At 69.6% G+C, this 17,067-nt stretch overlaps 1 protein-coding gene and 1 long non-coding RNA gene across 3 annotated transcripts in view; one reads left to right on the top strand and one right to left on the bottom strand.

The window, feature by feature from the left end:
* Window positions 1-17,067, bottom strand: part of LOC127053132 (laminin subunit beta-2-like) — a 77,933-nt gene that overhangs the window by 6,097 nt on the left and 54,769 nt on the right. For both annotated transcript variants that reach the window (XM_050957231.1, XM_050957233.1), the window contains 9 exons: window positions 16,405-16,548; window positions 14,435-14,666; window positions 13,528-13,691; window positions 12,059-12,283; window positions 8,492-8,706; window positions 8,192-8,288; window positions 6,138-6,495; window positions 5,595-5,779; window positions 5,218-5,459 (listed from right to left, as the gene is read on the bottom strand). In XM_050957231.1, the coding sequence (XP_050813188.1) occupies window positions 5,218-5,459; window positions 5,595-5,779; window positions 6,138-6,495; window positions 8,192-8,288; window positions 8,492-8,706; window positions 12,059-12,283; window positions 13,528-13,691; window positions 14,435-14,666; window positions 16,405-16,548 (1,862 nt within the window). The remainder of the gene's footprint in view (window positions 1-5,217; window positions 5,460-5,594; window positions 5,780-6,137; window positions 6,496-8,191; window positions 8,289-8,491; window positions 8,707-12,058; window positions 12,284-13,527; window positions 13,692-14,434; window positions 14,667-16,404; window positions 16,549-17,067) is intronic.
* The window catches only part of LOC127053247 (uncharacterized), a 124,733-nt gene that overhangs the window by 104,718 nt on the left and 2,948 nt on the right, over window positions 1-17,067 (top strand). The gene's annotated exons all lie outside the window — the stretch shown is intronic.

Genomic DNA, 17,067 nt, shown 5'->3' with positions numbered 1-17,067 from the left:
GGCCGCCCAGAGGATTCAGGGGGCCTGGAGCAAAGCGGGGAGCCGCGGTGCTTGTACTCACCCGGCGGCGGTCCGGGTCTTTAGTGGCATTTCGGCAGCGGGGGGCCTCTTCAGTCGCTCTGGGTCTTCGGCAGCACTGAAGAGCCCCCGCCGCCAAAATGCCACCGAAGACCCAGAGCGACTGAAGGGCCCCACTGCCGAAGACATGGACCGCCGCCGGGCCAGGGCTTGTGGGCCATTTCAGTGGCGGGGGGCCCTTCAGTTGCTCCACGTTTTTGGCAGCACTGAAGGGCCCCCTGCCGCTGAAATGCCGCTGAAGACCCAGACCGCCACCAGGTGCCTTACCTGCCCTCCACTCTGGGCAGCCCTGTGTCCATGCCTCGGTTTCCCTGCAATGCTGCCTGGCTCCCCAGCGGGCGGGGAAGGGCTGGTTGCTCTCAGGGTAGGGGAAGCAACATGGCCGCCTGGGCCTTGCTCCCCATGTCAGTGGGGCATTTGAGAAGACACTGGTGACTCCACTCGCCAGGACGCTGGCACCGAGCAAACAACGCCCCAGAGGGACCTGCCTCCCCTGGGGGGCTGAACAGTCCCCAGCTGAGATCAAAGCGCTGGGGGCTGGCAGGAGCCAGGGCTCTGCCAAAGGAGGGCAGACAGACAGAGCCTGCACCAAGGGGCTGGGCGCTGGCTGAGCAGGACGGCCGATGCTGCAACCTTCACTTCTCTGGGATGCCCTAAGGACTCCCTGTGTCGCGCCAGGGGACAGCGCTGGCTGAGTCGCTGCAGGCGCTGGGCGAGGGGCATCGGTCCCTGCGCAGTGGGCAGGGCTCTGCCCGGCTCTGTCCCAGGGGGACTCGCCGGGCAGAGCTCGCAGAGTGAAGCAGAGGCTGGAGCCCAGAGGGCCAGTGTCAGGGGGTGGGGTGGCCACGTGGCCCACCCTGGCAGAAGATGGGGCCCATTGTGGGGCTGGCCTGCAGGAGGGCTTCTCCCAGGGACTGTTCTAAAGCTGGGACCTAGCACCAACACTGGGGATCCATGGCGGAGGGACACCCAAGCCCTGCCCCAGCTCTCTCCCTGGAGGGGCTCCTGGCTGTAACCCTGCCCGGGCGCTAGCCCCTGCAACCCAGCAGCCCAGAACGCTGTCCTGGCACGAGACGGCCAAGGAGGGGGCTCGGGATCCACCCGAAGGGGCAGCTGGAAAGAGCTGGAGGGGAAGGATGCAGAGGCTCAGCTAGCGAGTGGAGCTGGGGAAGGGATCAGCTAAGAGAAGAACTGGGAAGCGAGAAGGAGGAAAGAAGGAAAAGGTGAAAGGTCTGAGGTCAGGAGACGCAGGAAAGTCAGACCTGGGTCTGGGAGCAGACACTCAGCGAGGGAAATGGAGGGACGTGCGGGAGAGGGCGTCACGGCAATCAACCCGGGGAAATGGGACCGGCTCCAAAGGCAGTTTTAGCTTAAACCAGACCCTGCAAAGGGTAAGTGAGGCAGCCCCCCCTCTCCGAGCCTCAAGCCCGTGCCCAGAGACTGCGCGTCTAGTCAGGCAATACAGGTCGAAGGGGCCCAGTGCCCAGGTGAAGGCCCCGAGTGAAGAAACCTGCTTGGTGACAAACTGGGTCCAAAGGGACAGCGCCAGGAGCAGCCAAGCCAAGGAGAGGCAAAGAACAGGCCAGCGAGAGCGGAGCTGCACTGCCAGCCCAGGAGAGGAAAAGCTGCCCAGGCTGCTGGAGAGAGATCTCTGCGCCGAACCCCATGACTCTGGACCTAGCTGGGCAGCGTGGCCAAGGTCCCCTGGGTCCTGAGCGGGGAGCCTAGAGCTGCCCGTTCGAAGTGTCAGGTCGTGGCCACAGCGGGCGGATTTCAGCTCCTGCTCCCTGTGGGGTTTTCCCGGCTCGCTTCCAAACCCGTCCAAAGGAGCCCGTGTGTCCTGGTTTGCTCTGTCTCCCCTCCCGGTTAGCCCAGCCAGGTCACCCACTCCTCCCAGCAGGCCCCCGGGCCCTCCTGCTCTGCCCGCCCCCACCCGGCCTCTCCTCCCCAGGGGCCCAGCCCGACCCCCCCCATCCAGAGACCCGCCCCCACCCGGCCTCTCCTCCCCAGGGGCCCAGCCCGACCCCCCCCATCCAGAGACCCGCCCCCACCTGGCCTCTCCGGCCCTGGGGCCCAGTCCTACCCGCATCCAGAGACCCGACCCCACCCGGCCTCTCCTGACCCCCCCCATCCAGAGACCCGCCCCCACCCGGCCTCTCCTCCCCAGGGGCCCAGCCCGACCCCCCCATCCAGAGACCCGCCCCCACCCGGCCTCTCCTCCCCAGGGGCCCAGCCCGACCCCCCCCATCCAGAGACCCGCCCCCACCCGGCCTCTCCTCCCCAGGGGCCCAGCCCGACCCCCCCCCATCCAGAGACCCGCCCCCACCCGGCCTCTCCTCCCCAGGGGCCCAGCCCGACCCCCCCCATCCAGAGACCCGCCCCCACCCGGCCTCTCCTCCCCAGGGGCCCAGCCCGACCCCCCCCATCCAGAGACCCGCCCCCACCCGGCCTCTCCTCCCCAGGGGCCCAGTCCTACCCCCATCCAGAGACCCGCCCCCACCTGGCCTCTCCGGCCCTGGGGCCCAGTCCTACCCGCATCCAGAGACCTGCCCCCACCCGGCCTCTCCTCCCCAGGGGCCCAGCCCGACCCCCCCCATCCAGAGACCCTCCCCCACCTGGCCTCTCCTCCCCAGGGGCCCAGCCTGACACCCCCCCATCCAGAGACCCGCCCCCACCCGGCCTCTCCTCCCCAGGGGCCCAGCCTGACACCCCCCCATCCAGAGACCCGCCCCCACCCGGCCTCTCCTCCCCAGGGGCCCAGCCCGACCCCCCCCATCCAGAGACCCACCCCCACCCGACCTCTCCTCCCCAGGGGCCCAGCCTGACACCCCCCCATCCAGAGACCCGCCCCCACCTGGCCTCTCCTCCCCAGGGGCCCAGCCCGACCCCCCCCATCCAGAGACCCGCCCCCACCCGGCCTCTCCTCCCCAGGGGCCCAGCCCGACCCCCATCCAGAGACCCGCCCCCACCTGGCCTCTCCTCCCCAGGGGCCCAGCCCGACCCCCCCCATCCAGAGACCCGCCCCCACCTGGCCTCTCCGCCCCAGGGGCCCAGCCCAACCCCCCATCCAGAGACCCGCCCCCACCTGGCCTCTCTGCCCCAAGGGCCCAGCCCGACCCCCCCATCCAGAGACCCACCCCCACCTGGCCTCTCCTCCCCAGGGGCCCAGCCCGACACCCCCCCATCCAGAGACCCGCCCCCACCTGGCCTCTCCTCCCCAAGGGCCCAGCCCGACCCCCTCCATCCAGAGACCCGCCCCCACCCGGCCTCTCCTCCGCAGGGGCCCAGCCCGACACCCCCCCATCCAGAGACCCGCCCCCACCTGGCCTCTCCTCCCCAGGGGCCCAGCCCAACCCCCCCATCCAGAGACCCGCCCCCACCTGGCCTCTCTGCCCCAGGGGCCCAGCCCGACCCCCCCATCCAGAGACCCGCCCCCACCTGGCCTCTCCTCCCCAGGGGCCCAGCCCAACCCCCCCATCCAGAGACCCGCCCCCACCTGGCCTCTCTGCCCCAGGGGCCCAGCCCGACCCCCCCATCCAGAGACCCGCCCCCACCTGGCCTCTCCTCCCCAGGGGCCCAGCCCAACCCCCCCATCCAGAGACCCGCCCCCACCTGGCCTCTCCTCCCCAGGGGCCCAGCCCGACACCCCCCCATCCAGAGACCCGCCCCCACCCAGCCTCTCCTGACCCCCGCCATCCAGAGACCCACCCCCACCTGGCCTCTCCACCCCAGGGGCCCAGCTTGACCCCACCCATCCAGAGACCTGCCCCCACCCGGCCTCTCCTCCCCAGGGGCCCAGTCCGACACCCCCCCCCATCCAGAGACCCGCCCCCACCCGGCCTCTCCTCCCCAGGGGCCCAGCCTGACCCCCCCATCCAGAGACTCGCTCCCACCTGGCCTCTCCTCCCCAAGGGCCCAGCCTGACCCCCATCCAGAGACCCGCCCCCACCTGGCCTCTCCTCCCCAAGGGCCCAGCCTGACCCCCCCCATCCAGAGACTCGCTCCCACCTGGCCTCTCCTCCCCAAGGGCCCAGCCTGACCCCCATCCAGAGACCCGCCCCCACCTGGCCTCTCCTCCCCAAGGGCCCAGCCCGACCCCCCCCATCCAGAGACCCGCCCTCACCTGGCCTCTCCTCCCCAGGGGCCCAGCCCGACCCCCCCCATCCAGAGACCCGCCCCCACCCGGCCTCTCCTCCCCAAGGGCCCAGCCTGACCCCCCCCATCCAGAGACCCGCCTTCACCTGGCCTCTCCTCCCCAGGGGCCCAGCCCGACCCCCCCCATCCAGAGACCCGCCCCCACCCGGCCTCTCCTCCCCAAGGGCCCAGCCTGACCCCCCCCATCCAGAGACCCGCCTTCACCTGGCCTCTCCTCCCCAGGGGCCCAGCCCGACCCCCCCCATCCAGAGACCCGCCCCCACCCGGCCTCTCCTCCCCAGGTGCCCAGCCCGACCCCCATCCAGAGACCCGCCCCCACCCGGCCTCTCCTCCCCAGGGGCTCAGCCTGACCCCCATCCGGAGACCCGCCCCCACCCGGGCTCCCTTGGTCGGGGTGCACTGCCCTGGCTCTGGGCCCTGCTGCAAGGGGCTGTCTCAGAGCTGGGAGAGGGGGTTGGGGCGCAGGAGGGGGTTCAGCGTGCCGACTCCAGGAGGGAGTTTGGATGCGGGAGGGGGCTCAGGGTTGGGGTGCAGGGTGCAGGGCCGGGCGGAGCTTACCTCAGGCAGCTCCCTGGAAGTGGTGATAACTCCCTCTGGCTCCTGGGTGGAGGCACAGCCAGGAGGCTCTGCACACTGCCTCATCCACAGGCGCCGCCCCTGCAGCTCCCATTGGCCGCGGTTCCTGGGCAATGGGCGCTGTGAAGTCAGCGCTCGGGGGCGGCGTGTGGACCTCCTGGCTGTCCCTGCGCCCAGGAGCAGCAGGGACATGTCACCACTTCTGGGGAGCTGCACGGAGCTGGGCAGGGAGACTGCTGGCCCCGCACCAACTGGACGCCTGGTAACCTTTCAGTATTGGGACCAATGGCGTCCTGATCACCCATCGGTCGGGACGCAGGACGAGAAGTTAACTATCGGGACATCTGGTGACCCTACTCCTGGCCCTGCCCCATCCGGGCTCTCCCAGCCCCACCCCACCCTGCTCACCCTCTCGTTGAGCCCGGAGACGCTGAGCGCAGCCACCCGTTTCTGGGCCTCCCGCAGCAAACTCCTCTGCGCTGCCAGGGTCCTGCAGAAGGCGCTGCCGGTGTCGTGCAGCAGCTCCTCCGCGGCCTGCCGTGTGCGCTGGGCCTGGCCGACCGGGCTGGCTGGCCCCTGCACCGAGGCACTGGCCCGCAGCGCCGCCTGCGTCGAGCTCTCAGAGTAGGCCTGGATGCTCCGGTAGGACTCTGCCAGGGCACAGGAGCAGGGCATCAGGCCGGGCCGTGGACAGCTCTGCCCCTGTGCGGCCAGGGAGATGTGGCTGCCCCATGTGGGGGCTGGGCAGGGCAGGGAGGGGCTCCGTGGGGACTCTGCCCCCTTACCCCAAAAGCTGGCCTCTTTGCAGTTTGCCAGCTGCTCCTGCTGGTGGGAGAGGGTGCGGTTCAGCTCCTGCAGCTCCCTGCTCAGATTGGCCAGGCGGCCCCTCTGCTCCGCGTCCGCCTCAGCCAGCCCGTCCAGGCGCCCCTCCGCAGCCTGCAGCTGCTTCCAGACCTCGTCCATGTCCTCCCTAGGGGCACAGCTCAGAGTGGGCACAGGGAGAGACCCGCACCCCACCCTGTCCCAGGGCCCAGGCCCAGCCACCAGGCCCTTCTCCCCAGCACATCGGCGGGCGCATGGGCACAGGAGATGGACGTCCAGAAGGCTGGCCAGCCTTGCCAGTGGGGCTCAGCCCTGCACTCACATGGGGCCTCCATCTCCTTGGCCTCTGCTGGGCCTGCTCACAAGGGGCCAGCCATGCCAGCTGGGGCAGCAACATGGGCATCTGCTCCCAGTCCAGCTGGAGGGGAGGACCGAGCCGATCCTGCCGGGTGCTCAGAGTGAAGGGTCCATCGCCCAGGCCCTCCCCGCCAGTGCCGCCCCCTTGCCTGGTGTCGTCCAGCTGGCGGCCCAGGTGGCGCAGGAGGGGGGTGCCCTGGCTGCTGCCATCCCCAACCAGCTGCTCCGTGCGCCTCAGCTTGCTCTCCAGGGCCTGCAGGCGGCTGTTGCTGAGCTCAGGCCCAGGGCCTCCCTCCTGCAGCTGGCGCAGCCGGTCGTGCAGCCGGGCCAGGGCCAGGTCCCACTGGGCGAAGCAGGGCGGGCAGCGGTCGCAGCGGGGGAAATTGTCCTGGAAGCTGCGGAGGCAGCGGTCGCAGTGCTGCCCTGTGAAGCCAGGCCGGCAGGCACAGCGCCCGCTGAGACGCTCACACTGCAGGCTCTCCGCCCCGGCCGGGTCGCAGTCACAGGCTGCCGGAGCAAAGGGGGCACGTCACAGCCCAGCTGCCCGCCGGGACGCCTGCCAGAGTCTGCACACAGCCTGGCACGCCCGCTGCTGGGCCTCGCTCTGAGACGGGGGGTAACACTTTGACTGCTGAGCCCTCCCCAGCCGCTCCCATGGCAGGGGGCAGCTCCCCAGCCGTGCCCCCCGCACAGCTCCTACAATGCAGCAAAGCTCCGCCAACGCCCCAAACCCCACGCCTCTCTCTGGGGGGCAGGGGGCTCAGCAAGGGCCGACCCCTCATGGTTTGCCCCCCCACCCCGCTCCGGCTCACCCCCACCCCTCTGGGCTTGCCTCCCACTCCCCTCTGGCTCACCCCTTATCACCTTGGGCTCACCCCCATCCCCTTCCAACTCACCCACACCCCCTGGGCTCACCCCCCCCAAGCTCACCCCCTACTCACCTCCAGTTCACCCCTCATCCCCTTCCAACTTGCCCCCACACCACCGGGCTCACCCCTCATCCCCCCGGGCTCAGCACCATCCCCCTCTAACTTACCCCCACCCTTCCGGGCTCACTCCCCCTCCCAACGTTCACTTCCCACCCCCCTCTGGCTCACCCCTCATCCCCCTGGGCTTACCCCATCCCCTTCCGACTCGCCCCCATCCCCCTCCAGGCTCTCCTCCTGCCCCTTCTTGGTCTAGCCCGTCCCCATCCCAGCTCTCCTCCCATCCCCTGTGCCCGCTGTGATGAAGTGGGGGGTTTTCTTGGTTTTTCTGTGTTTTCCAGGGGTTTGCATGCACGGGGGGGGGGGGGACGGGACTCAGTGTCCCCGGGTGTTACTGGTATAAGGTGAGGGGAGAGGGAGTTTGTTGGTACACAGGACCGGAGAGGGAACTTGGGACCCCGGCCGATGGCCTGGAGGATGGAGACCCCAGCGACTGGTGACCTGACGACCCAGAGACCCAGCTCAGGAGTCGCAGCCGGTTCTGGCCAGTGGGAGGACAATGGGCTGCGGGGAGAGGACCCCGGTGACTTGACCCGTCGGTTCCAGCCAGAGGGGGACTGAGAGGAGAGGAGACCCAGGACTTCCTGTTTACGACCCTGTTTTCCTGGAGAGAAGCCAATGGACAGAGGGGGCTTGGGGCTGGGGACATCGGAGGCCCAGCTGGGAAGCAGGGGGGCTCGGGGCTGGAGAGGGGGAGCAGGCAGAGCCCACCTGGATGCAGGGGGACTGGGATGTGCTGTGCTGGGGGAGGCCAGGCCTGAGAGTTTCCTGCGCTGTGTTCAATGCTCACTAAACCCACCTGTTTTGCACTGGCTGAGAGTCACTGCAGTCCAGAGAACAGGGGGCATCGTCCCCTTCAAGGGTGGAGGCCTGGGGGTCCAGAGCGAGGGGACTCCCTGGGGGGGCCCACGGCAGAGACAGGCGTGCTAAGGCTCAGAGAGGTGCAGCTCCAGGAGGTGGAGGGGCCTGACCCCGAGAGAGAGTGGACCCCCGAGAAGGGCTGTCGCACTGAAAGGGGCACCCCCACCACGGACCGCACGGGGCCAAGAAGGGGCCCGATCTGCGAGTCCGTGACACCCCCCTCCTGGCTTGCTCCGCCCACTCCCCTCCAGCTCACTGCTCCACATTCCACTCCAGACTTTCCCCCCGCCCCCTCCGCCCCGGATTTGCACTCCAGGTCTCTGCTCACAGACCCCCCAACCCCTGCTCACACTCACCCCGGCACTCCTGCTCTGGCTCGCCCCAGTGGTTCTCCTGGCAGTCGGCGCAGGTGCGGCCCCCGAAGCCCGGCCGGCATGGGCACTGCCCTGTGAACTGGGGGGCAAAGCAGAGACTTCGGTGGAGCAGAGGGAGCCCAGGCACCCCCAGATGCAGGCCTCCCTGGGCTCTGCACAGCCCGATGGCCCCACAGCGCAGCTGTCCATGCAGTTCCCAGCTCGCCTACCCGGGTCCGAGCGCCAGGCCCTGTTGGACGCCAGGCAGCACCCAGCCCCTGCTCCCTGGCACGGGGCACTCACCATGTTGCAGCTCTGCTGCAGGGAGTGGGCCGGGTGGCAGCTGCAGGGCTTGCAGCCCTGCTCCCCACCGAAGCTCCAGAAGCCGGGGCCGCACTGGTCGCAGTTCCTGCCCACCACGTGGCCACGGCAGGGGCAGCGGCCCGTGAGCCGGTCACAGGAGCAGGTGCCAGAGGCGCAGTGGGTGGGCAGCGTGCCGAGCTGGTTACAGGTGCAACCTGGGAACAGCAACAGAAGGATTGGAGGAGCGGGGGGGGGCAGGGTTCAGCCCCCTCCGTCTCCCCACAGATACCCACAGCCCCAGGGCACTGCCCTGCTTCCCCCGGGTGCCCCCATCTCCCACACTCACGAACAGGGTCAAGCTGGGTCCTCTCCCCCCAGGCCTTCGCAGTGCCAGGGCCTGGGACACCAGGCGCTGGCGCCCCAGCCCGTTGCCTGTAATGCGATGCAAGACCCAGCCCTGCCCCTCCCCACGGCCCCACCCCACTGTGCCAGGCCCAGCCCCACACCCCCACTGCCAGGTCACCCCCACAATCCACAGCCCCCCACCCCCACTGCCAGGCCACGCCCCCCGCTCCCCCAGCCCCACTCCTCCACTGTCAGGCCACCCCCCCATTACCCCAGCCCCACTCCCCCACTGCCAGCCCACCCTCCGTTCCCCAGCCCCACTCCTCCACTGCCAGGCCACACCCCCCGCTCCCCCAGCCCCACTCCTCCACTGTCAGGCCACCCCCCCATTACCCCAGCCCCACTCCCCCACTGCCAGCCCACCCTCCGTTCCCCAGCCCCACTCCTCCACTGCCAGGCCACACCCCCCGCTCCCCCAGCCCCACTCCTCCACTGTCAGGCCACCCCCCCATTACCCCAGCCCCACTCCCCCACTGCCAGCCCACCCTCCGTTCCCCAGCCCCACTCCTCCACTGCCAGGCCACACCCCCCGCTCCCCCAGCCCCACTCCCCCACTGTCAGGTCACCCCCCACGCTCCCCCAGCCCCACTCCTCCACTGCCAGCCCACCCCCCGTTCCCCCAGCCCCACTCCTCCACTGTCAGGCCACCCCCCCCCGCTCCCCCAGCCCCACTCCTCCACTGCCAGCCCACCCCCCGTTCCCCCAGCCCCACTCCTCCACTGTCAGGCCACCCCCCCCCGCTCCCCCAGCCCCACTCCTCCACTGTCAGATCACCTCCCCTGCTCCCCCAGCCCCACTCCTCCACTGTCAGGTCATGCCCCCCGCTCCCCCAGCCCCACTCCTCCACTGTCAGGCCACCCCCCATTACCCCAGCCTCACTCCTCCACTGCCAGCCCACCCTCCGTTCCCCAGCCCCACTCCTCCACTGTCAGGCCACCCCCCATTACCTCAGCCCCACTCCCCCACTGCCAGCCCACCCTCCGTTCCCCAGCCCCACTCCTCCACTGCCAGGCCACCCCCCACTCCCTCAGCCCCACTCCCCCCGTGCCAGGATGTGCCCCCATCCCCCAGTCCCACTACCAGGCCAACCCCCCACTCCCCCAGGCCCATTCCCCCAGTGCCAGGATGTGCCCCCATCCCCCAGTCCCACTGCCAGGCCACCCCCCCATTACCCCAGCCTCACTCCTCCACTGCCAGCCCACCCTCCGTTCCCCAGCCCCACTCCTCCACTGTCAGGTCACCCCCCCATTCCCTCAGCCCCACACCCCCACTGCCAGGCCACCCCCCCCATTCCCCCAGCCCCACTCCTCCACTGTCAGGCCACTCCCCCCGTTCCCCCAGCCCCACTCCTCCACTGTCAGGCCACCCCCCATTACCCCAGCCCCACTCCCCCACTGCCAGCCCACCCTCTGTTCCCCAGCCCCACTCCTCCACTGCCAGGCCACCCCCCACTCCCTCAGCCCCACTCCCCCAGTGCCAGGATGTGCCCCCATCCGCCAGTCCCACTGCCAGGCCAACCCCCCACTCCCCCAGGCCCACTGCCCCAGTGCCAGGCCACCCCCCATTACCCCAGCCTCATTCCTCCACTGCCAGGCCACCCCCCCATTACTTCAACCCCACTCCCCGAGTGCCAGCCCACCCCCCCATTCCCCAGCCCCACTCCCCCAGTGCCAGGCTGCCTCCCTACTCCCCCAGCCCCACTCCCCCAGTGCCAGGCTACCCCCCGTTCCCCAGCCCCACTCCACTGCCAGGCTGTGTCCCAGTCCCCCAGCCCCACTCCCCCAGTGCCAGACTGCGTCCCCACTCCCCCACCCCCACTCCCCCAGTGCCAGGCCACCCCCCCGTTCCCCAGCCCCACTCCTCCACTGCCAGGCCACCCCCCGTTCCCCAGCCCCACTCCCCCAGTGACAGGCCACCCCCCGTTCCCCAGCTCCACCCCCCAGTGCCAGGCCGTGCCTCAGTCCACAAGCCCCACTTCCCCAGTGCCAGGCCGTGCCCCCATCCCCACTCCCCCAGTGACAGGCCACCCCCTGTTCCCCAGCCCCACCCCCCCAGTGCCAGGCCCCGCCCCCATCCCCAGTCGCCCAGTGCCAGGCCACCCCCCATTACCCCAGCCCCACTCCCCCACTGCCAGCCCACCCTCCGTTCCCCAGCCCCACTCCTCCACTGTCAGGTCACCCCCCCCGCTCCCCAGCCCCACTCCTCCACTGCCAGGCCACCCCCCATTCCCCAGCCCCAGGCCCCCAGTGCCAGCCCACGCCCCCGTTCCCCAGCCCCACACCCACAGTGACAGGCCACCCCCCGTTCCCCAGCTCCACCCCCCAGTGCCAGGCTGTGCCTCAGTCCACAAGCCCCACTTCCCCAGTGCCAGGCCGTGCCCCCGTCCCCAGTCGCCCAGTGCCAGGCCACCCCCTGTTCCCCAGCCCCACTCCCCGAGTGCCAGCCCACCCCCCATTCCCCAGGCCCACTCCCCTAGTCCCAGCCCCACTCCCCCAGTGCCAGGCTGCCTCCCCACTCCCCCAGCCCCGCTCCCCCAGTGCCAGGCCCCGCACCCATCCTCCATCCCCACTCCCCCAGTGCCAGTCCGCGCCCACGTTCCCCAGCCCCACTCCTCCACTGCCAGGCCGTGTCCCAGTCCCCCATCCCCATCCCCCAGTGCCAGGCCCCGCCCTCATCCCCATCCCCATCCCCCAGTGCCAGGCCACCGCCCAGCCCCCAGCCCCACCCCCCGGTGCCAGGCCACCCCCCCATCCCCATCCCCCAGTGCCAGGCCACCCCCTGTTCCCCAGCCCCACTCCCCGAGTGCCAGCCCACCCCCCATTCCCCAGGCCCACTCCCCTAGTCCCAGCCCCACTCCCCCAGTGCCAGGCTGCCTCCCCACTCCCCCAGCCCCGCTCCCCCAGTGCCAGGCCCCGCACCCATCCTCCATCCCCACTCCCCCAGTGCCAGTCCGCGCCCACGTTCCCCAGCCCCACTCCTCCACTGCCAGGCCGTGTCCCAGTCCCCCATCCCCATCCCCCAGTGCCAGGCCCCGCCCTCATCCCCATCCCCATCCCCCAGTGCCAGGCCACCGCCCAGCCCCCAGCCCCACCCCCCGGTGCCAGGCCACCCCCCCATCCCCATCCCCCAGTGCCAGGCCATGCCCCTGCCCGCCCCACTCACGTCGGCAGCTGCCTTGCAGGGCATTGCCATGGTAGCCGGGCTGGCAGTCCGTGCAGTGGGGCCCGGCCGTGTGGTGCAAGCAGCGCAGGCACTGCCCGCTGTGGGGGTCGCAGGCCGAGGGGTCGCTGGTGTCGATGTTGTTGTTGCACTGGCAGGGCCGGCAGCCCCCGCCCTCCTGCTCTGGGGCCCCGAAGTAGCCAGGGGAGCAGCGGTCACAGCGCGGGCCTGGAATCGACACCAGGAGACACTCATGGCTGGCTGGGTGATCCCCGGAGAAACGCCCCAGCCCCTGGTCCCTGGGTGGGTGCCCAGCCGCAGCCTCAGGGACCCTGTCCTGCTCTCGGGAACCAGAAAGGTGCCTGCTTCCAAGCCCTGTGCCAGGAGTGTGCTGCTTGGCTGGAGCCCTTCGGGCCTGGCGCAATGGGGCGCTGGGACCTGCCCCCCCATGCACACATCCCTGGGATGGCTGCTCAGGCCCCATGGCCAGCACGGAGCCCTGTCATGGTGTGGGCACTGCATGGGGAACAGCCCGTGGTAGGGGCAGCTACCCAGAGGGCTCTCAGGAACCGATCTGCCCCAGATCACCAGACCTTCCCGCTGCATTCCCCCATCATCACCATGGGGAGGGGCTGGGGGGTGAGTGGGGCGGGGGGGTCTGTATTTGGTTTTCTAAAGGAAAAGAGTAAACCCTGAACTTCCTGCCAGGCAGCAGGAGCACCCTGCCCCACCCCCGCCCTCCCGGCCGGCCAGCAGGAGCCCCCCGACTTCTCTGCAGGCCAGCAGGAGCCCCCCGCCCCACCCCTGCCCTCCCAGCCTGCCAGCGGGAGCCCCCTGCCCCACCCCCGCCCTCCCAGCCGGCCAGCAGGACTCCCCCGCCCCACCCCCGCCCTCCCGGCCGGCCAGCAGGAGCCCCCTGCCCCACCCCCGCCCTCCCGGCCGGCCAGCAGGAGCCCCCTGCCCTGCCTGCCATGAGCAGGGCTGGCATAGTGCCCAGCCTGCATCTGGGGCTAGTGGCAGCAGCTGGCAGCAGCAGATACTGCAATTCCAATGGGGGAGGCCGTGGGGCTGGGTGTGGTGGGAGGCTCTCTGTGTCCGCAGCCCTGGGAGGTGGGGGAGGCCCCGCCCTGTGTGACAGCCCAGGGGAGCTGGATGGGCCCCTGGAGCCCTGAGCTGGGTCCAGAGAGCAGTTGGAGGGAGCCAGGCCCTTCTCTTTCCCTTCCCCAGAGTTGGGGGCCCCCCAATCTTCTGGTTGCAGGGCAGGCCGGCTCCCTTCTCCCCCAGCAGCTCCCAGTGCAGGGCTGCGTCTCCTGATTGCTCTGCCCGGCAGCTGCCCGGCCGTGGGGATGCCCCGGGGGAGCTCCGCAGAGACTGAGCAGAATTTCAGGGGACAGAAAGGAAAGGAGGGCACCCCCTGGCCACTGGCACCCGCTGCTGCGGCCCTGCGGCCACCCCATTAACCCCCCGCTCACCTGTATAGCCTGGTGCGCACACACAGACGATCTGATTGGTCTCCTTGTCGGCGTGGCAGGAGTTGCCATGGTAATGCCGAGTCCCAGGGTACCCAGGGCAGGGGCAGGGCCGGCACTGCTGCCCGGAGCCCAGCACCGGGTCGCCATAGTAACCCTCCAAGCACCTGCCCACAGCAGAGAGAGAGAAACCACCTCACTTCCCCCCCGCCTGTGCCCCCCCTACCCACCGCCAGCCCCCCCGCTGACCCCCAGCCCCCCCTGCCAGCACCCCCCAGCCAGTCCCCCACCGCTGCCCCCCATTCCCATGGGCAACCCCCCATCGCTGCCCCCCAGCCGCAGCTGCTGACCTCTGGCCAGGCCTCCGCCTCTGCCCCCCGTCCGCAATGTCAGCCCCCTCAGCCAGTCCCCCACCGCTGCCCCCCATTCCCATGGCTAACTCTCCATCGCTGCCAACCTCTGGCCAGGCCCCCGCATTTGCCCCCCGTCCCCACCGCCAGCCCCCCCAGCAAGTCCCCCACCGCTGCCCCCCATTCCCATGGCAACCCCCCATCGCTGCCCCCTAACCCCAGCTGCTGATCTCTGGCCAGGCCCCCGCCTCTGCTCCCCATCCCCACCGCCAGCCCTCCTAGCCAGTCCCCCACCACTGCCCCCCATTCCCACGGCCACCCCCCCATCCCTGCCCCCCATCCCTCTGGCCAGCCCCTCGACTATCCCTCTGGCCAACGCCCCCCCACCGCCCCCCCATATCCATGGCCAGGCCACCCATCGCTGATCCTTAGCCCCATGGCCAGCCCTCCCTCCCCCACACTCTGGCTGACTGCCAGCCAGCCCACCACACTGTCCCCCATTGCGTCTTCACCACCCATCCCTCAACAGCTGTGCCCCGCCCCGTGGCCCCCACACCCACCTCTCACAGTGGCGCCCCGTGGTGGTGTCGCGGCACTGCTGGCAGGTCCCAGTGTGAGCGTCGCACTCCTCAGAGTGCCCGTTGCACTGGCAGGGCCGGCAGGCCGGAAAGCCCCACTGGCCCGGCAAGCACTGGTCGCACTGGCGCCCCATGGCACCGTGCTGGCATCGGCACTGCCCACTCACGGGGTCGCAGAGTTTGGAGACCGAGCCCTCAGGGGAGCAGGCACAGCCTGTGGGACAGGCGGGTGGGGCATTACCCAGCTGGGCAGACAGACGGACAGCAAGCATGCCCAGAGCACCACATACCCAGACTGATGGACACAGACCAGGCCCGATGCTTGGCGCGTTACTGTCACAAAGTGGGGATGTTTACAATATTTTTATGAATGCTTTGTCTGCCTCAGTTTCCCTGGAGGAAGAGCAAGACCCTGAAGGGCTCTGATACACCACAGGGGTTCCTCCTAGAGACCTCCAAAGGTGGGGGTGTAGCCCAGATCCTGTGGGTCTGCGACAGTCACTGTGTGATGAAGTGAGGGATTTTCTTGTGTTTTTCTTGGTTTTCCTTTGCATGCCGAGGGGGTAGGACTCAGTTTCCCTAGGTGTTACTGGTTTAACGAGGGGAGGGGAGAGGAAGTTGTTGTTACACAGGACCAGAGAGGGAACTTGGGACCCCGGCCGATGGCCTGGAGGATGGAGACCCCAGCGACTGGTGACCTGATGACCCGAGGACCCAGCTCAGCCGGTTCTGGCCAGTGGAGGACAATGGGCTGCGGGGAGAGGACCCCGGTGACCTGACCCGCCGGTTCCAGCCAGAGGGGGACTGAGGACAGAAGAGGGGAGAGGAGGCCCAGGTGACCGTATGTCCCTGGAGAGAAGATAATGGACAGAGGGGGTTTGGGGCCGGGGATATCGGAGGCCCAGCTGGGAAGCAGGGGGGCTCTGGGCTGGAGGGGGAAGCAGGCAGAGCCCACCTGGATGCAGGGGGACTGGGATGTGCTGTGCTGGGGGAGGCCAGGCCTGAGGCCCTGAGAGTTTCCTGTGCTGTGTTCAACGCTCACTAAACCCTCCTGTGTTACGTTGGTTGAGAGTCACTGCAGTCTAGAGAACAGGGGGCATCGTCCCCTTCGGGGGTGGAGGCCTGGGGGTCCAGAGCGAGGGGACTCCCTGGGGGGGCCCACGGCAGAGACAGACGTGCTAAGGCTCAGAGAGGTGCCACCCCAGGAGGTGGAGGGGCCTAACCCCGAGAGAGAGTGGACCCCCGAGAAGGGCTGTCTCACTGAAAGGGGCACCCCCCACGGACCGCACGGGGCCAAGAGGGGGCCCGATCTGTGAGTCCGTGACACCCTGTCCTGGGCAGTGGGCTTTCCCCATCTCCTATCCTCCACTGCGACAGGTCTGCCAGCTGGGACAGCTGGGCGGAGAGGTAAGGGAGTCCACATCCCTCTGCGGCCTTGGAGTCCTTATTGTCTTCCCGACGCCCTGCACCCCACTCCCCTGCCCCAGGCCAGATCCCCCTCCTGCACCCCAAATCTCTCATCCCTGGCCCCACCCCGCTGCCCCAGCCCAGATCCCCCTCCTGCACCCCAAACCTCTCATCCCTGGCCCCATCCCCCTGCCCCAGCCCAGTGAAAGTGAGTGAGGGTGTGGGAGAGGGAGCAATGGGGGGGAATAGTGAGCGGGGGTGGCCTCAGAAGGGGTGGCCGGGGCAAGGTGTTTGCTTGGTTTTGTGTGGCTGGAAAGTTGGCAGCCCCCCAAGGCAGCTGCAGCTCCAGCCCAGCAGAGAATGGGGCCCGGCCTTGGGGAGGCAGCTCAGGGCACAGTCCTTTGGCCTCTCCTTGGCTCAGGAACATCCGCGCAGGGGAGCACACGGTGGGGTGAATGGGGAGACGTCCTGAGGGTGGGCAGCGCCATGACAGTCACCCATGGCTGGTGCTCCCAGGGCAGACAGACACACACACAGGTACTCACGGCTGCAGCCGGAGGGCCCAAAGCCATAGGTGCCTGGCACACACTGGTCACAGCGCCGGCCGATCACGTGGGGTTTGCACATGCACTGCCCACCCACCGGCTGGCACACGCTGCTGGTAGAGCCTTGGGGGTCGCACTGGCAGGCTGGGGAGGGAGGGGGATTAGTGGTGCTCATGGGGAAACTGAGGCACAAGGTGGGGCCTCCCCCTTGGCACACACAGGACTAGAACTCAGGAGCTCATGGAGGAGCATTAGCTGCCATTTTCCCCACTCCGCCCCACCAGCAAGAGCTGCCCCCCAGAGTCCCAGCCCAGGGAGCCCGCCCCCCTGCCCAGTGCCCACCCAGTGTCAGTGGTGCGGGAATAGTTTTTGGAGTGGGGGTGCTAAGCTACACCCCTTACCCCTGTCTGTGCCCCTCACCGCCCCCTAAACCTGGGGCCAGGAGCAGGGCGATGGCTCCAGGAGAGGGGGACGCAGACAAGGGTAAGGCAGGAGAGGCTGGGCCCACAGCTAGGGGTGGATGTGGAGCCCTGGTGTGGGGCTGGCCACCGGGATCCCGCATGCTGGGCCGGTGGCTGGGACCATGGGGCCAGAAGCAGAGCCCCTGGGCAGTAGGGGAACAATGGCCAGGACAGCAGGCGCAAAACCGGGGAGTCCTGCAGC

Source organism: Gopherus flavomarginatus, chromosome 6 (assembly GCF_025201925.1).
Source record: "Gopherus flavomarginatus isolate rGopFla2 chromosome 6, rGopFla2.mat.asm, whole genome shotgun sequence".
In the NCBI taxonomy this organism is placed as follows: Eukaryota; Metazoa; Chordata; order Testudines; family Testudinidae; genus Gopherus; species Gopherus flavomarginatus.
This window is presented reverse-complemented; position numbering and strand designations above follow the sequence as displayed.